The 26,085-nt window shown below is 38.4% G+C and overlaps 1 protein-coding gene across 1 annotated transcript in view; it reads left to right on the forward strand.

The window, feature by feature from the left end:
- The window catches only part of LOC147115944 (cohesin subunit SA-1), a 215,279-nt gene that overhangs the window by 130,154 nt on the left and 59,040 nt on the right, over positions 1-26,085 (forward strand). The window contains exons 2-4 of the mRNA XM_085990618.1: positions 19,563-19,747; positions 21,550-21,655; positions 25,121-25,279. Coding sequence (XP_085846744.1) covers positions 19,719-19,747; positions 21,550-21,655; positions 25,121-25,279 — 294 coding nt within the window. The 5' untranslated portion in view covers positions 19,563-19,718. The remainder of the gene's footprint in view (positions 1-19,562; positions 19,748-21,549; positions 21,656-25,120; positions 25,280-26,085) is intronic.

A 26,085-nucleotide genomic window follows, 5' to 3' on the forward strand; every position in this document is an offset into this window, starting at 1 on the left:
AGGGATATGGGGAGAAGGCAGGGACAGGGTACTGAATTTGGATGATCAGCCATGATCTCATTGAATGGCGGAGCAGGCTCGAAGGGCCGAATGGCCTACTCCTGCTCCTATCTTCTATGTTTCTGTGAATTGCTCATAGTTTTATCCATTTTGTACATCCAGGCATTTGTATGTTATGCAAAAGAATGTTTTATACTCTGCTGCCCATATCTTAATTCGCACCAAGTCCCATTCACCCATCATCCTGTGTTTGCTGATCTACACTGGCTCCCGGTCCAGCAACACCTCAGTTTGAAAATTCTCATCCTTGTCGTCAAATCCCTTCATGGCTTCGCCCCATCCTGTCTCTCTAGCCTCCTCCAGCCCTACAAGCCTTCGCGATCTCTGCATTCCTCTAATTCTGGCATCTTGTGCATCCCTGGTTTTAACCACTAAACCATTTGCGGCCATGTTTTCAGCTGCCTTGGCCCTAAGATCTAATTGTCTCCCTAAACCTCTCCGCCCCTCTACCTCTCATCCTTTAAGGTGCTCCTTAAAACCTACCTCTTTGACCAAGCTTTTGGTCATCTGCCCTGATATCTCCTTCTGTGGCTCGGTGTCAAATTTTGATTAACGCTCTTGTGAAGTGCCTCGGGACATTTTGCAATGTTAAAGGTGCTATATAAATGCAAGTTGTTGTTGTTGGAAGGTGTTTTTCCTCTCTGACACAAATCTATTGCAGTTTGGATTGTAAGAAAGCTGTTGACCTAATAGTTGCATGTAGGTATATTAGAATAGACATGTGGGTGCTTTTGTATCCAGGAATTTTAATCAAGTCACTTTTGGCTGGAAACATGACTTTTAGGAACTTAAATGGTTAAGAATAAGAATTTACTGCAGTTCTTCAATTTATTCTAAGATTTAAAAATAATTAACTCCTTAATGCAATGCTTGTGTTCGATACATTGTGATCAAGTATAATCGACAGAATCTGAAAGGAGATGAGAGATTTAAGATGGACAAAACTTGCCAATTCAAAAATTGCATTATTTTCCAAAAACGTTTCTTGTAAATGGTAATTAACCCAATATGAACTCAGCATGTATCTGTGTTTAATGTTGGTACGCGCACATTTGCCAAATTCTACTATAATTTATATTTTGACTGAATAAACATTGATTCATGTTTATTATTTTGCGATTTCCAATGTGATATGGTTTAAGACTACATTGAATTGAGAACAGATGACTGCAAATGGGATAATTATTAGTCCTACAAGTCAGTTGCAGAAAATATGTTGCTGAATTGTAAGAGATCAGGTCCACCTGCAGAACTTGCTGAGAAACGTCCTAGAGAGAAATTACTCTGTTAAGACCTGAAATTGTAACAATTAGTTTTTAAAGACAAAATCCTAAAGAAACTTTTACTTCCCAGGTAAAAGATTTTTTGAGTAATTGACCCATTAGGAACATTTTTCATCTGCACTTTTCATTTATTGAACTTTTTTTTCATATTTTCATTTATTACTAAAATATATTGTTTTACTTTATGAAATCTGATCTCAGTTTAATATCTACCAATTCAATGTTTATTAACATAGTACAATATTATGTTTAATCCACTGGACAGGTTACTGCAAGTAGGATAATTGTTCATCTTTAAGTTACACATCTTTGCTAAGTCAATTATCAAAATCCAGGTTCCGGATGATTGGGAGCAAGGTTCAATTATAGAGGCTGTTGTAAACTTTGAGTGAGACAACGGTTCTACAAAAACCTAAAATAGAAACTGTATCAATAAATCTAAAACTAGCTACAGTAAAGTGGTACCACTATGGCTATGTGTATATGAAAAATGTATAATTTTTTTCTCATTGTTTGGAGAGGGGATAGAGGTTGGTTTAAGGGTAAAGCTAGATGAAGGAAATAAGTGGTTATGGTGACATTTTGGGATATAGCTGGAGCAATTGTGTAAGGATGGGTTTGCATTGTACATCTTACAGTAACTGAACACCCAAATGCAATGCAGCACTATAAGCCCTGCACAAAATAATCTTGCAAGTGTTTTTTTAAGTTGCTTCTAAGCAGTTGAGACGAAGATGAATGTGAAATTGATTCCTTCCAAAGAAATTTCTATTGTAAAACCTATCCAATTGATTGGTTTCAACCAGAATAGATTTCATCAATTATCATGGAGTCATAGAAAGTTCTTCAAGACTATTTGGCCCATCATGCTTGGATGGTGCTAGCTCTACATTGGAGCTGTCGCCTCAGATTTCACTTCTCTGCATTTTTCCTATGCTCTTGAAAGTTTCTGTTCAAAGAGTTCTATTCTTTTGAAATATTGTGATGGACCGGCCCCCAATAGCTGCTTGTGATAGTGCATTCCCTATTGTAATGCCCCTTGGCGTGCAAAAAATTCCAACTTCCCCATTTATGCTTCTAGTATTCCAAATTTATGTTCCCTTGTTAGCTATTCACTAACCACTGGAAATAATCTTTGTGTTTACCTTGTCATATCCTTTCAATTATCTTGGTCAGTCTAATTGCTTAACATTACTGGAAGGAGCCCAGATGTTATCACCTTCCATCTATTTTGAAATGTCCTAATCACTTCTTTAATGAAATCCGGCTCCAAGGATAAAATAATGTCGCCATTTGCGCTGCCGCATACTCCCATCTCTGTTCTTTTCAAAATGCAATAAACCAGCTGTATCCTCATTGTCCTCTGTCAACGCAAGATTGATTGGTTTATTCTCCTTATACTCTAACAATGGAACTTGGCAGTAAGTCTGTAAAATGGTCATTTGATTGTATAGTTCAGATTTGAACAAATAACAGCCTCCAGTCCAAAAGGCATATTCTATACCACTAGTTTATATGCTTTAACAGGGAATATGAATAATAGGTTTTGAATTTACACCCCAGAGGATTATGTAACTCTGAATCCATAACCACTTTCAAACCTTCTTGTTCTTTTTGAACATATTCTTTCATGCATTTCCTGAAATACTTATCTTTCTTATACTGACTTGGCCTGTTCCAATTTAACTTTATGTGGCATCGGGGAATTTTGAAAAGGTTGAGGCGGGTGGCACATTCGAAATTGTTTTTTGGAAATGTGAGCCCAATGTTGAGTTTGGCAACATTGGCATAAACTTGGCCGGAAACCTGTTATAATGTGGTCATAAATCTACATGCCTTGGGGGGAAAGCTATGAGGAAGAGGGGCATCAAATTATTTGCAATTGATTTGGATACTCCCATCCGATAGGTATTTGTGACATTCTTGTCTAATGTTACTGACATTGCAAACCTTCTGCAGCAGTTCCTTAACCCATACTACCTCTTTAATGTTCATTTATTTTCTTTCTGTCTATACATCCGTTTTTGTTCTTTTTCCAAAATGGTAGAAAACTAATAAATTGATGGGTTGAGTATTGACTGTACTGTATATGCCTTCCTATGGGTTTATTTATCCAAAATGCGGCAAGGTAGAAAGTTGTATTACTGTAGCTTTTAAATCTGCCCAGAATGTTGGCGACTGTTTTCAAAAAAAATTCTGTTAAAACATGAGAAGGAGAGCTGTATAGTTGTAGAAGTAAGCGTTTGCATATTTTGCTAATGATTTAACTTTTGCCTGTGAAATTGTCACCTCCCCTCCATTCACTTGGTTTCTGTGCTTTAAATTCTTGACTCTTTGACGTGTATTTCCAGCCTCCGTTAGCAACCTTGAATCTGGGATAAATGTTTAACTCTTATCACCCAAAATGTCCAACCCTTTGCCATCCAAAGTGTTCAAATATGGCTAAAAATTGCCAAGAGTAGAAAGGATTTTCCAAAATTGTTCAGCAGTAGTGTGTTTATTCCAGTTTTTCTATGTTTAAATTACTGCTTGGGAATGTAGAGCCTAGTTATAGGCAATTTGGGCTGCTACCTTGTGTAGGTTGGCTAATTCCAGGGTGGTGAACTGATTTTTTTCCCCCTAAGTTATAAGTAATTGACATAATTTACAGGTACTCTTTCCTTATGGGTGTTGCCTCTGCCTTCACCAACATACCCCCTTCCAAACTTTCCCCTGCCCATTCCCCCCTCTTGCCATCCCTCTCTTAGTCCATAGTTTCTCCTCCCTATCTTACCCCACTAACTTTAACTTATCCATGAAGTGATGCCACCTGCTCCTTTCACCTCCTCCAATCCCAGCCTGACTATCCAACTTTGCCTTCCCAGTCTCATGATCACTGACATCGTCAACCTGTTTTTATTCTTTGACTCAAACCTTACATCTTTCAAAAGTGCTGGCTTCAACACCTTCCTGCAAAAAAAAAACACTCTTCCCTCTATCCTCTCCAACTACTGCCACATCCTCAGTCTTCCCTTGCTGTCTGAAGTCCTGGAATACATAGTTACGTTGCAAGCACTCCCAATTCTCCCACCAATCCCTATTTGAAGTCCTTCAATCAAAGTGCTGCCTATATTACCAAGATCACATTGATCAACCTTACCCTTTGTGCTTATAACCGCAGCTTGCTGCCCCTACCCATCCTCCTTGGCCTCTCGTCTACCTTATACAGACGACTACTCCAGCCTCCTTGGATGTCTCTTCCACAGATCACCTCTATGGCAGTACTGTTCCCTGATTCCACTCCTATCATTCAGACTTTCCACCATTCTATGCAACTCTCTTACAAGCTAAGATAACTGGTATTGCTTATACCCTAAAGCATTACAAGTTCAGTCTGCCATTCTGGAGTCTATATATGTGTCTCAGGACTCTCACACATCCTCCAGAGAGAGAGAAACAAACCGTCCTGAAGCACCTGTGTGCCTCATTTATCCAAGCTCCCTTCCACAGCACAATTAATTAAAACCTTTCCATTATAATGGCAAGAAATACCTTGGACCAGACCTTACTGAATCTCATTGTCTCAAAATGAATGTTCATAATGAACAGTAATGTTCACAATGGGAGTGGTTAAATATCTGAATTTTTAGTGCTGTTTTCTTATTTTACACTGCATTATCCTACAGTGCAACCCACTTATTTTGCAGCCTGGAATCTAATAACACGTGACTATCTAATTAAATTATTTTACTGCCTGTAAAGTTTGAAAAGCAAGTGTGGTTGGGGGAGGGGCTTTGAATCCATCGGTTGTTAATCCATAATAATGTTCTGTGTCTCGTGTATGAAGCAATTTGAGCTGGGGAAATGTAAATGCAGTTACTTAAGAGGTTTGCTATTTGAGCCATGCCCAGTGGAGTCCAAGTTCGGTTTGATTCAGATCTGTTCCAATTCAAATACAATTGAATTTTAACAAGATAATTTTCCAGTTTGCATATTTAGTGGGACTTGCTGTCGTGGAGTAATTGATCTCCAAGGTGAATGTGGTTGAGTCAGTGAATTTAAGCTGAATAAAAGCCACAACCTGTAATTTGTCTTAGAATAAATATTTGTTTTGTTTGCAGTCACAAAGTGTAAGGTTTTTTATTGAAGTACTTTTCCACCAGTTGATTTGGTGCTGTGGACATGGGTGATGGGCTGGTCAACTGTAGAATGTTGAAGGTTTACAAGGCAGCTGCTATTATGTAATTTATGCAACATAGCCATGGACATCTCCATGTTGGTTTCAATTCACGACGACTGGGCGAGGTGCAATTTGAACAGGGTAGATCAGCTGGGGTCAGTTTTTTTTTCTTTTGAGAATTTGAACAGCTTGCTTCTGTATTGTGTTACAACCAGCAGTCTGATTTGAAAAATGACTCTTATGGCAAGCAAATTTAAGTGACTGGTATCTTTTCAGACTTGACTTCACGTGTGTAGGATTGAGAGTTCAGCTCTCGACTCATAGTTATTAGCAGGCTTCTTTTTCACTGTTTGTGTATTCCTGTGAAGATAGTTCTTCTGGTCTGCATTTGTTCACCAAACTGGGTACAGATAAAGGTACTTGATATATAAATGCAAATAGCTTTCTTCATATCAATCTTCTTTGCTTGGATTGATGTGTCTTTGACATGAACACACATTTGCAAACTGCTGTACTTTTTTGGTGGGGGTAGACATAGTGCTGTTTAATACAAATATCCATTTAAATGTTATTTAAAGATCTCAATATTAAATTTTGAAGGGAGATTATTTGTGCTATTACTAATGGCTTTCACTTTTTTTTGCTGATGAGGTGTCATCTGGGAGCATATGTTTTGTAGGGAACTACCCCACGCGACATCATGATATTTCACTCCAACTACCACACGAATAATAACAGTGGCTGAGGGCAGCACACTCCATTTGTTGCACTCCCTCATCCATGCCTTTGTTACCTCTAGACTTGGCTATTCCAATGCTCTCCTGGCCGGCCTCCAATCTTCCACCCAACATAAACTTGAGTTCACCCAAAACTCTGCTGCTCGTATCCTAAGTCCCATTCACTCATCACCCTTGTGGTCATTGACCTACATTGGCTTCTGATCCTGCAACACCTCAATTTTAAAATTCTCATACTTGTTTTCAAATCCCTCCATGGCCTCACCCCTCCCTATCTCTGTAACCTCCTCCAGACCTACATTCCTCCAAGATATCTATGCTTCTCCAATTCTGGTGTTTTGCACATCCCCAATTTTTAATCGCTCCACTATGGTGGCCGTGCCTTCAACTGCCGAGGCCCTAAGCTCTGGCCTTCCCTCCCTAAACCTCTCTACCTCTCTCTCCTCCTCCAAAGAAAAAAGCCATCCAGTTTGGCTGTTGCCAAAAACCCCAGACTTTATCCCCCTGGTTCTGTCCTGTTCCTTCGATGCTTATTCAGGTTGACAATATGCAACCTCAATTTCCTGTTTGATTCTGAGCTGAGGTTCAAACTTTGTATCCCAATCATTATTAAGACTGACAATTTCTACCTCTAACATTACCTGCCTCCATCCCTACCCATGCACCCCCCCACACGCACCCAATAAAACCTCCAATAATGCTGACTTCATCCATGCAACCTGTTACTTCCAGGCTCGACCTATCCGCCCTTCTCATTATTGGTGTCTCTGCTAACACATTTGACAAACTAAAATGTGATCAAAACTCCACCACTTGCATCCTATCATGTATGAAGTCCAGCTCACCTATTGCCCCTGTCCTTGCCAACCTACACTGGTTTCCTCATCTCCGTTCCACGCCACCATCAGCAAGCGGGTCTTCAGCCATCAACCTACATGCTAGAATTCTCCTCCTAAACTTCTCTACCTTGTTTCATCTCTCCATCTTCAAAAACCTCAAAATTTACACTTCAACCATGTCTTTGCTCACCTCCCCATAATCTTTCCTCACTCTTGCATGTGAAACATTTGGGTACTTTAAAGGTACTGTATAATTGTATGTTGTTGTTGATAGTGCAGTAGAAGTACTTTTTTGTGAAACTATTTTAATACAAGGTTAATAATTAAGATATGGGGATGTGATGCTTATAGTTTTGCAGCACTGGGTCACTGTCCTAAACAATTGATCTTGCTGTGCCCAATTTTCAAGAAAAAGACAAATAAAAGGGATGTTGGATAGTGTATGAGTTGGTACATTGTATTTAAGATCTTTGTGTGAAGCTATCCCAGATGAATGTGATGCATTTCTGTTCTCTGCAGCTTAGACTGGGTTTCCTACAGTTGCAGAGCTCAAACCCTGCATTACAGTCTGAAACCAACACAGTTCTTCAGTTGAAAGGGAGGAAGTCTAATGTTAATTTATTTTCAGCAAAGGAAAACTGTATTGATACACTAAAAAAATAACCTGAAGATTTCCTGTATGGTAACCCAAATGTCTGTTTATTTTTTGGGAGGGGAGAGGAGCGAGTTGTTACGATGTGCTGATTTCATGGGTTGCATGCACTGCACAAGTGATGCAAAGCTTGTTTTAACACCACTACATCTGTATTTTAAAATCTGAAATCACTTCAAACAAAAGCCCAGCCATATATTCACAATCGGAATGTTGGACGGATGGATGTTCTCTATTTCTTGCGGAAAAAAATACTCTTGCCTGTGGCAAGAATCTGTACTTGTATAGCAGTCCAGAAACAATGTTTTGCATTTTTATTCATTTGGTTGTCCAATTTCTTTTCACATTACTTTCTAATAATGCTAAGCCACTTCACCCTTTAATTGATGATATAACATAGGTAAAGTATGTATTATGTTTTTTTTACATTTTTTTTGAACTAGACCTAGACTTTGAAACATTCAACATTTATTTCTTTCCCCATTCCCTGGAGATGCTTTTGGATTCACATCAATTTTTTTTATGTCTACCAAAGACTGAAATTAGCTGGGCTATCTTTGAGCAACTCTTTTATTGTTGGGAAAAGCATTGAAAAACATGCTACTGTATTTTGTTTAGTGGGGATTCAGTAAATTATGTTGTTTAATTTCAAACAAATTTATTTTTTATGCTTTGAAACATTCAGCATTTATGGTTTTTAATTATCAGTCATATTACACAGTAAGAAAATATGCTTATATTTTTAATAATTTAAAACTAATTTATAACCTGAAGGTCATTTTGACAATTAGAATTTACGCACATTAATACAAGTGGGACCGTGACAGTTTTCAGGGAAATTGAGACCCAATGTTAAATCAGATATTTGAATTGGGTGCGTTCAGAACTGTGCTTATGTGAGACTTTAGCTTTAGGGTTTCCATAATTGTCTTAGGAGGCCATGTATTCTGACCCTTAGATTTTCTTTACAATTTATTCTAGTAAAATAGAAATAAAATTTGTACAGAGCAGATTGGGATCTTGGCCAAAATCCTAGTCAACATCCACCCACCACCAGTGCTACAGAAGCGTATGTAATGTTTTCTAAGATAATTGTGTTCAGCGAACATGCAAACAACTTTATTTTAAAAAGAAAGCTGAGCTCAATCAGGAAGCATAAATTATTAGGCTGCATAAGTTAGACTTCATAGGGTTTGAGGTGGCTCAGTAAAAATGTTCAAATTTATGTGGCAAATTATGAAGGGCTGGACAAAGTTGATTCAGGCAAGTTCATTACAACAGAAAATTAATATAAGATACAAATTAAAAATTAGGAAGTTACAAGTGAAGAGGGTAATCGGGTAGTTTTTTGGCACTACAATAATGTGTGGCAAATAGATGTGTTTCTAAAAAGAGAAGTGATTGAGAAAGTGGTTAAGTGGTATTGAGATTAATCAAAATGACGGATTTATTGAACCTTAATGGCCTTCTCCATTTGAGATTTTTATGTCTTTATAACCTGGTCAACAACATAACTGAGTACAAAATTTGTACAAACTCAATGTACTCTGGTTTAAATACAATGGAGCCCCATTAAAATGATGTTGAGTGTTCAAAGTTTATACTAAAAATACTCACAATCGGTCTGTGATTTTTGTACTGTTATGTCAAAATTTGTAGTCCATAATAAGGCTTTAGTATTTTCTTACTGAGTAATGTGACTTTGATAATTAAAAAACATAAATGTGTAAGTACTCTTGGTCTGCAGCTGCAGTATTTTATGTAAATGAAAAATTCCCTGGTATCCGATTCACCAAACATATGACTTTATCTAGCCTTTGATGACAACAGAGCAAATATTGTTGCTAAATATAGGGAACAGAACATAGAAACATAGAAAAATAGGAGCAGGAGTAGGCCATTCGGCCCTTTGAGCCTGCTCCGCCATTCAATATGATCATGGCTGATCCTCTATCTCAATACCATATTCCCGCTCTCTCCCCAAACCCCTTGATGCCTTTTTTGTCTAGAAATCTATTTATTTCCTTCTTAAATATATTCAGTGACTTGGCCTCCACAGCCTTCTGTGGTAGAGAATTCCACAGGTTCACCACCCTCCTGAGTGAAGAAATTTCTCCTCATCTCAGTCCTAAATGTCCTACCCCGTATCCTGAGACTGTGACCCCTTGTTCTAGACCCCCCTAGCCAGGGGAAACATCCTCCATGCATTCAGTCTGTCTAGCCCTGTCAGAATTTTATACGATTCAATGAGATCCTCTCTCATTCTTCTAAATTCTAGTGAATGCAAGCCTAGTCGACCCAATCTCTCCTCACACGACAATCTTGCCATCCCAGGGATCAGTCTGGTGAACCTTCGCTGCACTCCCTCTATGGCAAGTATATCCTTTCTTAGGCAAGGAGACCAAAACTGCACACAGTACTCCAGGTGTGGTCTCACCAAGGCCCTGTATAACTAGTAAGACATTCTTGACCCTGTACTCAAATCCTCTTGCAATGAAGGCCAACATACCATTTGCCTTCTGCACCTGCATGTTTGCTTTCAGTGACTGGTGTACAAGGACACCCAGGTCCCTCTGTACATCAACATATCCCAATCTATCACCATTTAAATAATACTCTGCCTTTCTGTTTTTCCTACCGAAGTGGATAACTTCACATTTATCCACGTTATACTGCGACTGACATGTATTTGTCCACTCACTCAACTTTTCTAAATCGCCTTGAAGCCTCTCTGCATCCTCTTCGCAGCTCACAGTCCCACCTAGTTTTGTGTCATCAGCAAACTTGGATATATTACATTTGGTTCCCTCATCCAAATCATTGATATATACAGGTAGACTATCCTTTATCCGCAATTCCGAAATTCGAAAACCTCTGAAAACCGAAAGTTTTTTCGTGGAGCGTAACTCGTGCGCACGACATGACCCGAGTGGCGCCAAACATGACCCGACGCGGCCGATGCTTGACCCACGCAGGTGTGAGACGACATTTGTGTCTCACGTCTGCTGCTCTCTTTGATATTTTTTGTTTTTTTGTGATTTGTGAAAATGTCAAAAAGAGCTGCAGATACCCCTATGGGTAACAGTGAGAAGCAGAAAAGGAAGCATCTCTCATTATCGATATCGCAGAAAGTGGAGTTATTGCAGAAGCTTGATCGTGGTGTGTCTGTGCGGCGTCTTACTGAAGAATATGGTGTGGGAACTACCACCGTATATGACTTAAAGAAACAGAAAGACAAGTTGTTGAAGTTTTACACTGACAGTGATGACCATAAACTAATGAAAAGTAGGAAAACATTGCATAGGGCAAAAAATGAAGATCTTGACCGTGTGCTGATTGAGTGGATTCGACAACGAAGAGGTGAACGTGTGCCACTGACTGGTTTGATGGTCATGAAACAAGCTAGAATATACCATGAAGAACTGAACCTTGAAGTTGAGTGTGAATATTCAGAAGGTTGGCTGCATAAATTTAAGAAGCGTCATGGTATAAAATATCTGAAAATCTGTGGTAAAAAAGCTTCTGCTGATCATGAAGCAGCTGAAAATTACATTGACGAATTTGCCAAAATAATATCTGATGAAAACCTCGGTCCTGAACAAATTTACAATGCTGATGAAACAGCTCTACTGGCACTAGGTTCCTAGAAAAATATTAACAACGGCTGATGAGAGTGCACAAGCAGGTTTTAAGGACACTAAGGGCAGGTTGACTGTTCTTGGGTGTGCCAATGCTGCAGGCACACACAAGTTAAAGTTGGTAGTGATTGGAAAAAGCCAACATCCGAGATGTTTGAAAGGTGTATGCAATTTACCTGCGCATTATTATGCGAGCAAGAAAGCATGGGTAACCAGAGGAATATTTTCTGACTGGTTCAATAACCACTTCGTACCAGCGATACGAGCTCATTGCAGGCAAGCTGGACTGGAAAAAAACTGCGAAATTTTATTGTTCCTGTACAACTGCTCCGCACATCCCCCTCCTGAACTTCTTGTGAAAGTAATGTTTTCGGCATTAACTTTTCCCCCTAATGTGACATCTTTAATACAGCCTTGTGACCAAGGAATTTTACGCTCCATGAAGAGCAAGTATAAAGACATTTTTTTGAACTGCATGCTTGATGCAGTCAACAGAGGCATAGGAATCCAAAGCTTCCTGAAAGAGTTCAATGTTAAGGATGCCATTTACGCAGTTGCTAATGCTTGGAACGATGTTGATAAACCAACATTAACAAATGCTTGGCACAGACTTTGGCCTACAACGATGTTTGATGAAGATGGACCTGCAGATGAAGATTTTGAAGGATTTCCTGTCACTAAGGAGATGATGATATCAAACCTCCTTACTTACACCAAAGGTTTATCATCCGAAAGTGTAAATAAGTTAGAGGAAGCTGACATCGAAGAAGTGCTGAACATTGACAATGATGCACCTGTTGTGCATTCGTTGAGTGATGGGGAAATTGCTGAACTGGTGTTAAATAAAGACAAGCATGAGGATAGTAGTGATGATGATGATGACATTGTGAACACAGGTGAAAAAATCCCCATAGACGATATGGTGAAAATGTGTGATCAGTTAATTACTGGCCTTGAACAACGTGCATTTATCAGTGAGCAAGAGATTATGGAAGTTTACTCAATTAAAGAGAGACTGCTTAGACAGAAACCAATGTTAATGAGACAGATGACACTGGAAGAAGTCTTTAAAAAGGCCGTCTGTCGTAGTCATGCTTCATCACTTGAGAATCCTGTTCCTGGCCCATCTTCAGATGTCCGACTCCAACCTGATGATGACGATGACAACACTGATGTACCCTCTTCTCCAGGATCCTCAAGCCAGATGTAATGCACCTTTACTGCATGTATATGTACAGGTATTTAGCTTAGTTTGTACCTGTATATGTTTGAAGTTTTACTGAATGTTTTCCTTACAAATAAACTGTACTAGAGTATTTATGGTCTATATTTATCCCACTATTTAATTTACCAAATTATTACTGTACAAATAAACTGTAATACTATTTATAGTCTTTATTTATCCCACTCAGTGTGAATATTCATAAGGTTCGCTGCAGAAATATTAATGTGTTTGCTTACGGGGTGCTGCCCCGTAATACCGTTCTGAAATCCGAAAAATTCTGAATTCCGAAAAACATCTGGCCCCAAGGGTTTCGGATAAGGGATAGTCGACCTGTATTGTGAATAACTGGGGCCCAAGCACTGATCCCTGCGGTACCCCATTAATCTCCGGCTGCCACCCCGAAAAAGACCCATTTATTCCTACTCTCTGTTTCCTGTCTGTTAACCAATTTTCAATCCATGCCAGTATATTACCCCCAATCCCATATGCTTTAATTTTGCACACTAACCTCTTATGTGGGACTTTATCAAAGGCCTTCTGAAAATCCAAATACAGGAAAAGTTCTGATATCCGGCACTGACGGGACCGGCGTGTTGCCGATATATCAAGTGTGCCGGACATGCAAAGTCAACGTTGAAGCATACGGAGATGAAAATCTCCGTATTTGACAACAAACACTGTTGCTCAGCAACAGCTCGTAAACACTCGGCCCGTACCTTGAAGCGTCTCTGAAGCTGTTCCTAAGCTACAAAGACGCTTTCCAGAGCCTGCCTGTTAACAATGCTAGGAGAAGGAAAAAAAACTAACTAAAACGGCTGCTGATTTCTGCCGTTAGAGCAAAGTTTCCGGTCATACAACCTCCGGATAAACCAAAGTTTCCTGTACACCACATCCACTAGTTCTCCCTTATCGATTCTACCAGTTATATTCTCAAAAAACTCCAGTAGGTTTGTCAAACACGATTTCCCTTTCATAAACCCATGTTGACTTTGTCTAATCCCGTTGATATTTTGTAAGTGTCCTGTTATCACATCCTTTTATAATAGACTCTAGCGTTTTCCCTACTACTGATGTTAGGCTAACCAGTCTGTAGTTCCCTGTTTTCTCTCCCTTTTTGAAATAGTGGGGTTACATTTGCCACCCTCCAATCTGCAGGAACTGTTCCATAATCTATAGAATTTTGGAAGATGACAACCAATACATCCACTATTTCCATGGCTACCTCTCTTAGTACTCTGGGATGCAGATTACCAGGCCCTGGGGATTTATCAGCTTTCAGTCCCATTAATTTCTCCAGCACTCTCTTTTTTACTAATACTAATTTCCTTTAATTCCTCCTTCTCACTAGACCCTTGGTTCCCTTGCATTTCTGGGACGTTATTTGTGTCCTCTTCCGTGAAGACAGAACCAAAGTATTTCCTTGTTCCCCATTATAAATTCTCCTGTTTCTGACTGTAAAGGACCTACATTTGTCTTCACTAATCTTTTTATTTTTACATACTTGAAGGTTTTACAGTCTGCTTTTATGTTCCTTGCAAGTTTACTCTCGTACTCTATTTTCCCCTCTTAATCAATCTCTTGGTCCTTTTTTGCTGAATTCTAAACTGCTCCCAATCCTCAGGCTTGCTACTTTTTCTGGCAACTTTATATGACTTATCTTTGGATCTAATATTATCCTTAATTTCTTTTGTTAGCCATGGTTGGGCCGCTTTTCCTTTTGTGCTTTTGCGCCAGAAAGCAATGTATAACTGTTGCAATTCATGCATTTGTTCCTTAAATGTTAGCCATTGCCTACCCGCTGTCATGCCTTTTAATGAAGCTCCCCAATCTATCATAGCTAACTCACTGCTCATACCTTCGTAGTTTCCTTTGTTTAGATTTAGGACCCTAGTTTCAGATTGGACTTCTTCACTTTCCATCTTAATGAAGAATTCTAACATGTTATGGTCACTCTTCCCTAAAGGACCCCGCACAACAAGATTATTAATTAACCCCTTCTCATTGCACAATACCCAATCTAGGATAGCCTGTTCCCTAGTTGGCTCCTCAACGTACTGGTGTAAAAAACCATCTCGTACACACTCCAGGAATTCATCCTCCACAGTATTATTGCTAATTTGGTTTGGCCAGTCTATATGTAGATTAAAGTCACCCATGATTACTGTAGCACCCTTGTTGCATGCATCTCTAATTTCCTGTTTGATGCCATCCCCTACATTACCACAACTGTTTGGCGGCCTATAGACAACTCCCACCAATGTTTTCTGCCCTTTGGTGCTTCTTGGCTCCACCCAGATTGATTCTACATCTTGATTTTCTGAGCCAATACCCTTTCTCACTAAAACAATGTGTTGAAATATTTTAAATAATCTACTGATTGTATTTTACTGCTGTTGGAGAAATAATTTACGACCAATGGGTGTAAATTTAAAGATTTTTTAATGATTTATTATAAAATAGTTTCAAAGATAGGTTGTCATTTGATAAAATGCGTGAATATTGAAATTTAATTCTGGCAAAAAAAACTTGTATTGCCAAACTTGGCATAAGTCCCTGTTTTTAACTATGTTTTGTTAATTTTGAATAAAATTAGACTTTTTTTTTGCAAAGAAGTGATAGATCATAAAAGTCTCAGTGATCTTCCAAAGGTGATGTAATGTTGCTTGCCAATTACTTAGAGATGTATAACTCCAGATAATTGCCTTTTAATCAAATTGAAAAAAAGTTTTTAACCACCTCATGCTGAGAAAATACATTAGATTTGATAATTCTGTAGTCACAATTGAAGTACTGTATATGTAGCCACTTGTACTTCCCGACTTTTAAGCCTTGGAGAAATCTTTCATGGGGTGTACTATCCAAAGACTAGGTTTTGTTTGATTTCATCCAAAAACATCTGTTTTGATTTAGCAGCCCACTTTGAATTTGTTTTACAGTTTTTGTATTAAAAAACCAGACCAGTTATTTAAATTAAACCAAAATCTGGATGAAAGGTTTTGGAAGTGGTGTTGGTTTGCCTACATAAATTGCTGCAGTTTAAATGTAATAAGGTGCCGTACAAGTTTTTTTATTTTATGTTTTTTGTGTTTGCCTGCACTTCAAGTATACAAACTGTAGTCTATAGTTTAATTTTGCAGTCACCTCTGAAGAAAGTAGATTATTTCTAACATTTATTTTTAGTGTTTAATATGGCATTTCTATGTACAAGAGATGTGTTGGCTTCTGTAGCAATACTCCATGTCCTATTACCTTAAATAGAAGTGATCTGTATCCTCAGTTTATTGACTTCAATATAGAAATGCATCTCTGCATTCTCATTGTAGATCTTGTGTGATAAGAGTTTTAGTGCTTATAATTTGCCCCTCAAAAGTTATGCCATTTTTCATGTATAGTGATGTGATCTGAATAAATCAAAGCCATTAAAGATTATAGTACAGTATGCTTTTTTCTTTTTCTGCTAACCTTCTCCATTCCTCCTCTCCTGAGTACATTGGCTTCTTGTAGAGTAATGCTCCATGGCTATCGGACGTCAATATTTCACCATTCTTTACCTCTGAGCCTAGACAGTAATTAAAAATTGGTAGGCTATTCAATTGCGGGGGCATCAAAACTAAGCCCAGTCTGTTCACATCCAATATCCTTATGTACACTTCCTAGGTAATGAAGTGGGAATCTTAGCTGATTGTTTTCCCCCTCCCTAACCTGGAGCGCTACGGCCAGCTGTGGAGCACCTACTACCACATGGTTTAGATCAGCTAACTCCGTACAGGCCGATCTTGACATTTCCAAGTTGCAATTCTTTTTACTGATCATATTTTTATTACTATATTACTTTCTAGGAACATTCAATATCAGGAGTTTAATGGAAAAGGAAGGCAGGGGAGGGAACCTCAGTTTCTGTGGTTATTGTCAATGACGTGGGGTGGGTGCCTCTCTAGTTTTTATTGCTGTAGCAGGAATAAGGAATGTTGATTTGTAGCCCTTTCTCAATCTCCCTAAATAACTGGAAACTAAAAACTAAAGGAAGTCCTGCAGTCCCCTCCCCTAACTGTACAGTTAAGTAAAATGTTTATTTAAATTTTGTCTATTTTCTGTTCTTGAAGGATGGCAGTAAATGTGAAAGTTTGTTTTTAAAAGTAATATGACTTCCCAGACTGGATACTACAACTGGATTTCCAGTGCACAGATTGTAAAGACAGATGTGCCTAAAGTGGATTCATTGCATCGTCTACAACCTTTCTCTCAAGATCATTGTTTGGCATATTGCATTCAAGATGTTCATTTATATTGCATAATAATACTGGCTTTCAGTGATAACACTTCAGTGTGAACTCAATGCTTTGGTGCTGTGCAGTACTTTGATTACTTAGGTGGCAAGCTTCTTAAAAACTAAACTAGTAAAATGGAGGTTTTATTTGGTATTTATTTATAGTTTAGTGGATGCTGTACAGTTTAGGAATATCTTAAATACTAGCTTCCTACTTCAATATATAAGATAAAGTTGTGTTATTGGCTACAAGATTTTAGTTCCTCTTGATGCTGGGGTTTTTCTAACTAAATCATACCATTGTTAACAACAACTACTACATGCATTTATATAGTGCCTTTAACGTAGAAAAATATCCCACTGCTTCACAGGATGCCGAGCCAAAGAAAGAGATATTAGGACGGGTAACTAAAAGTAAAGTGGATAATCAATGTTATGATTTTTCTTCGTGGATCTTCAAGAATTCAAAACAGTTTTATTTCTGTTGAAAATGTACAGGAAAATATCCATTGATTTAGCTTGTAATAAAAAGAATTCAGTGCTGTCTTGCCTTTTCTGTCCTCTGAGCATATTGGTAACAGGGTGGGGGATGGGTGTTGCTACTCTTTCACTAGATGTGTAACAAGATTGGCTGCAGTTTACAGCTGTGTTGTCGGGCTTGTCAGATAGGAAACAATCAGCTGAGGATTTCTGTTGTCCAGGGAGCATGCAAGAATGCCAAAAAAATACTGAGCTAAGCACAACAGTACATAATGGCATCTGTCAATTTTCCAAGTCAGATTAAAGCTAGTCTAGCAGGAAACCATGACTAAAGCTGTAGGTTAAGAAATGTTGGCTTGTAAGGTTCTGGATTAAGAAATTCTCTTTTGTTGAGTTGTAATGCCTATTGTAGTTCTGACTCGAATGTTGATGATCTGTGAATGAGATTGTTCATATTATCCAGCAGAACCCTCTGCTGGTAACATGCTGCACACAGTGTGCCTGAGAAACAATATGCATACCACTCTAAGTTACAGAAATTAGAGGCTGCAGGCTGTAGCTTCACAACATCAGAGTTCACCACAGCTGTTAGATCTAGGCTAACCTTATACCAGCTTATCTGCAATGCAGCCATCTAGTGGCAGGCTAATAAGTTATTTAATTTGTATTTTTTTAATAGAACTATATAGAAACAGGTATATGTTGAAGGAGTTTAAAGATGAAATGGTTTTCTTAAATATTAAAATGGTAGTGACTGCTGGGTTTGTTAACAGCTGTTTATAAGTTGTGTAGAAATGAAACTCTAATCTAGCAGTAGATTTGTATTTTTGCCCCCTGTTAACTAGCTAGTTAAAATTTTAAATTTTTTGTGGTTCTGGCTGTGTCTTAAGTAGAAGAGACAAAACAAATCAGACTGTGAATATCCTTTTTGTTACATTTAGAATGGTTGAAATATTTGAGTTTAATTTTAGAAGAAAGTAACTGAGGGGTTAATGCTTTTCTCATTTTAAGCTTGTGGATAATACTGCCCCTGGTGGCGATATGAAAGTGCAAGCTGAATCGGGGTGAGGGAGAGGCCACACCACAAGATCAGTTTGCAACTAATTTGAATAGCTTCACCCCTTGCTCTTGTTAAAGAACACTTTAAAAGTTATATTTGTGGATGGAACATGTAATGTAAAAGCTGTTTAAAAAAAAACGAAAAACACAATTTTATGAAAATGTTTCTCAATTTATCTTTTTAATCGTGATTTATTTCAAGTGGTTTAGAAAAAGTCACATTACATTATATGCATCTTGCAAAAGAGTTTGACTCTACCTTTTGTAATCATACTATACCAAAACATGATGCTTTGTCAAAAAAATGTATTACTGTAGATGTAAACATACAGAATTGAGACAAATGTTAGTGTGCAATACAGAAGTATTCCTGTGGGTGTCTCTTTTTCCCTAGTGATTTCGTAAAACTAAGCAACAGTGGATTGCAAACTATAGAGTGGACAAAGCCTACGAGAGACTTTTTTTTCTCAGTTATGCCTATTTCCAACCTACATTTGTAATAAAAATAAATAAAAGCTATTTAAGAAAACTTAAATATATAAGGAATCAAAGTTAAGGGAAGTCTGTGGTCCAATTCATTTGTGAAAGCTGAATTTTATTCTTGACCAAATTCAACTTTTAATACTATCATGTATATTTCTGCTAATAGATGTTGGCTTTTGCAAAAAGTGTGGAACAGTCATATTTTAATCAGTAAAATCTAAGTTTAATCAACTCTTTCAAAGAAATTACAAGTAGACAAAAATATGAAGACGTTTTAAACTTTGAGAGATTTCTAATTCATCTCATTTTGTTATATATAGCTAATTGTTATGGGGGTGTTGTTTTCAGCATTTTGATTATGAACTATGAAGAACAGCAGAATATCAATTATTACAAGTATTTCAGTTGTAATCTGTGGTGGTCAGAAATGAAACTTTGATCTGCATTAAAAGCAATTATAAACGGGGTAGAATTGGGACAGGTTTGGGTGAACAGCAGTGGGCCACCTCTGCAACGGTTCCAAAATGTGGTACTGTAGCTTGAAGTAAATAACTTGCAGAAAACGTCATTTATTGTGAGAAATTTGTGAATTGTAAAAAATAATGCATTGTATTATCTCTGTTTTCTTGAAAGACAGTTCGGGTATGCTTTTCTAACACCGCAATCACTCTTCATTTTAGAATTTGCCCAAATATGTCTTTCATAAAGACTAATCAAGAAAAGGGAGAAGAAAACACTTTTCACATAATCAAGTTAATTGAAAGATTACCTAAAAATAAAAGGAGGAAATTGCAGGATTCCAGCCCAGATTTGTGGACGGCAACGGTGCTGAAGAGATGATCACTCCAGAGATACCAGTGTTACAGTAAGTACATTCATTTTAGTACATTGAAACAAATATTTCCAGAATATTTAGTTCAGGACACAAATCCATGGAGGAATACAGTGGTATTTCTTGAAAATAGAAAAGTGACGTTTTGTTCCCGTAAATTAGAATAGCTCCTGCAAATTAAAAAATGTTTTGTACATTCTTTTCTTTTGTTTACACTTTGCATCCAAAATGCATCAAACGATATTGTTACATGACCAGTATTTTAAAAGCTACAAAAAAAAAGCATTAAAAATAATGAATCAAAGCAAATTTATAAAAGCAAATTGATATATTCCAATTGTAAAAGTATTGTAGACACTTGCATGTAATTTGTCATGTGTGTGATTTGCCTCATCAGTATTAATTTTTTAAAATCTCACCATTACACAATCAGTTTCCATTCTTTGGCAAGTTTTTTGTGAATGTGATTTTTTCTGTTATGAATATTTTTGTTTAAGCAATGAATGCTCACTACTTCATCAAGGAAACTTGTTTGGATTACATCAGCTCAATTTAAGAGTGCATTTATGTTACAAAGTTAAACATGAAGTGTAAGTCCAGAGTTTAGATTTGGCCTGACTCGAGCAAAGCACAGCGAGATTGCCTCTTTGGTATCAGGTCAGACCCTGATACTCGATTCATTCTGAATTTACGTTATTACTGATCGTTGGTTGATGTAAAACAAAACCACTTTGCACTGACGCAATAGCTGCAGTGAAAATTCCCCCTAACATACACAGCTGAAATTGAAGCACTTTGTGTTCATGACCGTTTCTACTGATGTTAATTGAGTGCTGTCACACGGTTGTGCTCAGTACCTCTACCTGGACAATTCTCTTGATTTTTATCCTGTTTCTATTCTAACAGGAAAAATCCCAAGAGTTAAGAGAAGGTAACTCAAGTACTGTGTATACTAAGTACTCATGTCCCCATGTAGCCTTCTCCTTTTTAATGCAATGTGAAAATTGCATTTTAATGGCTCCTTCATTGAGTAACATGAATAATCAGTTTGCTGTGTGAAATAATTGAAGTGAACATGCTCTGATCATGCTGGCCAAGGGAATCCCCTGGAGTGCATCATCTTCCTAGCTTTGGTGTCAGTTTATTCAGTATTAAATACTGACTCTGCCAAATTCAAAAGAAATGAAGTTTTAAAAACAAGATCTGAAAGCAGTGCGACCATACTGATGCCAGTGCTAGAATGGAATGGACTTATGCAGATCCCCTACATTGACATTATTCAAGCACATTTTCTTCTTTGCTTTGCTGTATTAATTTTCACATGAATTGTTTTTACTGGCCTCCACAGAGGAACCCTTAATTACAAGTATTTTTGCTTATTAAATTCAATGTGGAACACATCTAGGAATAAGTAGTTAACATTTGCAGTATTTTACCCTTTTCCTTCTGATTCTTTGTAACTTTGAATTTTTTAGTTACTATTTAAAGTAATGAGAAGTACTGCATTATGCTCATCATCCAACTGTGATGTGTCACTCTTTCAAATAGTGTCCTTATTTTGTATGACAACTTGTTAAAAAGACATGAGGCAGAATATGCATGCTGTAGGTCTTTAGTCTTTAAATGTACCTCTGTGTAGATAAGTTTGCACTGAATTCCAAATAACTTGTATTACAGAATATACTTTATTCCATAGTACTGATAACTCCGATTTTTGCTTTGTCCATTGTGTGGTGGTGGTTATGGGAAGAATTGAATTATAAATTCAAGCACATACAGTCACACTTGGTATTTCTTTTGATTTAAAATTATATTTTATGATCCTTAACTTTCAGGGAGTCAACCAATGAAACAACCATTCATTCCGAGGTTACTAATGAATTCGAGGACCCAGAGGTGAAAGGGCGGAAACGCAGAGCTCGAGGTCCTGGCAGGCCCCCGGTATGAATTTTTAAAAACGTATTGGTATCATTGTGTCAGTAAAAACAGCATATTGGTGTGTTCTGCATTAATAAGTTTATGCTGGAGGTACCCAGCGCTAAGGAAGTAGATAAATCTATCAATTAAAACACCAGAGTAATGCAGTTCCTATAAGGGCACAGCATTCCAAATATTCTTAAATTTGCCAAAATGGAGGAAACACCTTCATATTTTGACATTCTATACCAAAATTGACAGCATTCATTGTTTTTAATTCCGTACTACATCACAGTCTGCTTTCCCATGTTGTCTGCTTGTTGGAATAATCCATTTGTTCTCTAACTCTTGGTGCACTGAAATAGCATTTCTGCATCAAAGGAAAATATATGTATACTGTATATATTTTCATTCTCGGGATATGGGCGTCGCTTGCATCTGTGGTTGCGCTTGAGAAGGTGATGGTGGGCTGCCTTCTTGAACCGTTGCAATCTATGTGGTGTAGGTACACCTGCAAAGATGTTAGGTAGGGAGTTCCAGGATTTTGATCCAGTGACGATGAAGGAACTGCGATATGCGTCCAAGTCAGGATAGTCTGTGACTTGGAGGTGTTCCATGCACCTGCTGCCCTTGTTCTAGGTGGTGCCGGTCGCGGCAACTTGCGGTGCATCCTGTGGTAAGTCACATTTGAGCCAGGCAATGACCATCTCTTAACGAGAGAGAACCTAACTACCCCCCCCATGACATTGAATGGCATTACCATTGCCGAATCTCCCAACATCAGTTTCCTGGGAGTCACCATTGACCAGAAGCTTAACTGGACCAGCCGCATAAATGCTGTGGTCATTTTCACCGGTAACCTCATCTGTCTCTGCTCCCAACACGCCCAACTCTCATTGAAACCTCTGTCAACTTCAGGCTCAATTACTCCGACCATTTTCATCGGCCATTCAAATTCCACCTTGCATCAACTCACACTTGTTGAAAACTCTGCTGCATCCTATTCTGCACTATGTCCCACTCCTTTACCACCGTCTTGCTTACTCCCAGCCTTGAATTCAAATACCGCGTTCTCATTTACAGGTTTTTCTACGGCCCGGCCCTCCTCTACTTCTGCAACCATTTCTAGCCCTACTTTTCATTGCAATGCCATATATATATTTCCATCTTTTTTTTATTTTTGTTGTTTTATTTGTCGCCTGCAATTATTGCTTGAGAGAGGATAATGAATCTTATCTCGTGGAGCTGAATATCACTGCCTTTTAGATCATTGCCTTTTAGGTCCCAGCTCTTTGTGCAGGAGCTTGCTCTCTCATTTCAGAAATGGGCCTTCGCCTGGAGAATGGAGCAAAGATCGGCCTGAGAACAGAACCACAGGTGTCAAGACTACAGTAATGACACTGCGTAGATTTTCAAGAGGGAGGATTGAGCGAGGGACAGCTAAAGATAGAACTGAGTAGAGAACAATGGGAGGGTGCAAAGTGTGTGAGACAGCCGCTGCAGAGAGTAGGGAGCTGAAGGTTCGCCAGTGTGCATATGCCCTTGGTGTGTTGCACATACCTGTGATGCGCATACCTGCATTCCTGTTGGGTCAGGCTTTGGAGTACAGTGGTGTGGTTAAGTGTAGTGCTGCCTGCTAGTGGGGGGAGGTTGTTGATTTAGCATTTGGGGATGGGACATGGAATGATCGGAAGGTGAAATAAGAAGGCTTATGGATATCTTTGTTGCTTTTTAAATTGTGTTAATTATGTGCAGGTTTACTTTTAGGGGTGCATAGTTGATGGGTGACTATATACCCGGGAAATCTGTTTGATTGAGCCAATCACTTTCTATTAAATCAGAAGTGGCAGTACCCAAATGGTTAAGGATGCTGCTTTGGTTCCTACTTATGGAATCTGGTTGAATGAACAGAATTGAAGGATCGAGTCTACTCTGAGATGTGATTGGTTGAAGGGACAGTAGTCTCTGGTTCCACAATCTGGTGGAAGCAAAGAAACACTAAGCAATACATGGACAGATACAACATTTAAAGAAATACATAGTTTGCTTTTCTGGTTGCCAAATATCTGATTACTAGTAAATGGCTTTCAAAACACAAACTTGTTGGAATAGTTGCTTGTTTAATTAATGTTGCAGGGCTAGAGTATAATTTGTATCACTGCAGAGAAGCGACTGATAGATTTGGAAACCTTTTGGAACTCTGTAAGCAATTTCTATCTAGGAATGTACAGGAAACTCTTTGTTATCTGGCACCGACGGGACCGGCGTGTTGCTGGTTGATCAAAAATTCCGGATGACGGAGAGGGTTATCTACCGAGGCTATTTTTAACAAAGAAAAATTTAAAAATCAAGAAATGTGCAGTACACAGTAATTGGGTACTCACCTACAGAATGTTGTGTTAAATGGATGGTGGAAGATGCTTGATTAAGTACAGTACTGCCAGTTGAGGGTAATGCAATGCAATGACTACCAGCAGCGTGGGAGACACAGTACCCCGTAAAATGGCAGATCAGAAGAGACTACCGGCAGCGCGGGAGAGTCAGACTCCGGTTACAGGGGTATTGAGGTGTTCGACTTCCGACGGCGCCAAGAAGCCGAGTAGTGGCAGTTTGGAGAACTACCCCCACTGACTAACTCGGCCTCCGCAGGAGACTCAGACTTGGCAACATTGCTGGTTATTGAGGTGTTGTTTTCGGAGTGAGAATTTTGCCGGTTAATAGAGAATTCCGGATATTTAGGTGCCGTTTAAATGAGAGTTTCCTGTAGAATTAAACAACAGTACTTGGTAGGATCCCTGTGAAATTTGGGCGGGGAGCGTGGTGGCCTCTCAATACTGTTAAGGTGGTCACTTTTAGCCCATCCATTGGTGTGAGTGGATGGATGTTTAGAACTGATGTTTGGGGACCCAGCTGGGAATGGGGAAGAGGAAGGGAAGTTTGCAAAATAAAAAATTTGCAGTATTCATTCTGTGCAAGTGTGACATAGTGCAGAGCCACACCAGCCAGCGAGGTTCTGGGGTTGAGTCCTGACTGCTGCTGTGGTACCATATGGTTGAGACACTACATTCAAGGGAGGAGGAATCCTGATGGTATTCTGTTCCTGTTGAGCAAGGCCAAATAAGCTGGCAATCTTACACGGGTGAAGGAAGGTTAATTTGTATGTGTTCTGACCAAAGTTTATTAATGGAACAGGGTGCCTTTGGTTTCTTCGTTGGATTAATTACTTTATAGCAACAATAAGTTCACATAAAGAAAGCCTGTTCACATAAAGGAAGCTTGCTTATATTAGGTGTAACAATCTCTGTTCATAAAATGTTTGCTTCCAGCTCATGGTGGAAATAGACAGTCAATATCCTTTGAATATACTGTTTTTTCCTGAAATTTTAAGAATAACTGAGCTAGGTAAAAACTCTCAAGTTGTGAAGGTGCCCTTTTCAACTTAAATTTTTTTTTTTTTTTTTTAAATGCCTCTTTGTTCTCTTTTCCAAGACTGCTAAGAAGGCAAGACGTACTCCAGGAGAGAAAAGTCGCGCAGGAACAGGTGGCAGAGCAAGTCAGGGAAAGGCTAATGGTCACCATCAGCAAAATGGAGAAGTTGAACCAGTCACACTGTTTGAGGTGGTGAAAATGGGAAAGAGTGCCATGCAGGTAAATGAAAAATAAAATAATCTTATGGACCATTCCCCTCAATCTTTTTTCATGGAAAGATCAAGCAAATTATTTCTGACCCTTGCTAATTAAGTTACAAGCATGTTACAGGAGTGATTAAAAAAAAAAAAAAAGTTGAATCCATTTCCTTACATTCCTGAAAATTCTACATTTGGAAGGGCAATGAGACAGGATTTATATCTCCAATTGGGATCTGACCTAATCATTCACTTCTAAGTTTTCTGGTTAGGCCACAAGTGGAGATACCTACAGTGCCCCCATACAGTATTCCATTAATCACAGTTTATTTTTCAGGTAAAGTTTAAAAAATATATACTTTTCAAGAACTACTGTCATTATCTGCAATCTGCTCTTTTTTAAAGAAGCAAATTATACTGTCCCACCATTATGTTTTGGAAGAATCTTTTAACAGTATTGCTAATAACATCAGGAATGCAGAAGAGACAAAGTAGTTCTAGCTAAGAGAATCAATCCCCATTTATATGCTGTGCCAATTCAGTAATTTTGAACACAGCACTGTGAATGTGCAAGATTTGTATTCGTAAAGTTGCAGTTGTGACCTTACCATTCTGATAAAATATGTTGAAGCAGCCTATTTTATATTAAATGGAGCTGCCTTTTAGGCAAGGCTGTAAGATTTTAAAATGGGCTAAGATTTGCTGTGGCACTAAGGATTAAGGCAACAGTTTGTTCCTGCAATGGGGGAAGATCTAAGAACAAATTATTATCTTGTGCTCTTAGAGCCGATTTCTCCATCCTGCTCAAAGGATCTAAAAAAGAACCAA

Source organism: Somniosus microcephalus, chromosome 6 (genome assembly GCF_052327205.1).
Source record: "Somniosus microcephalus isolate GS21.2 chromosome 6, FLI_Smic_1.0, whole genome shotgun sequence".
In the NCBI taxonomy this organism is placed as follows: Eukaryota; Metazoa; Chordata; class Chondrichthyes; order Squaliformes; family Somniosidae; genus Somniosus; species Somniosus microcephalus.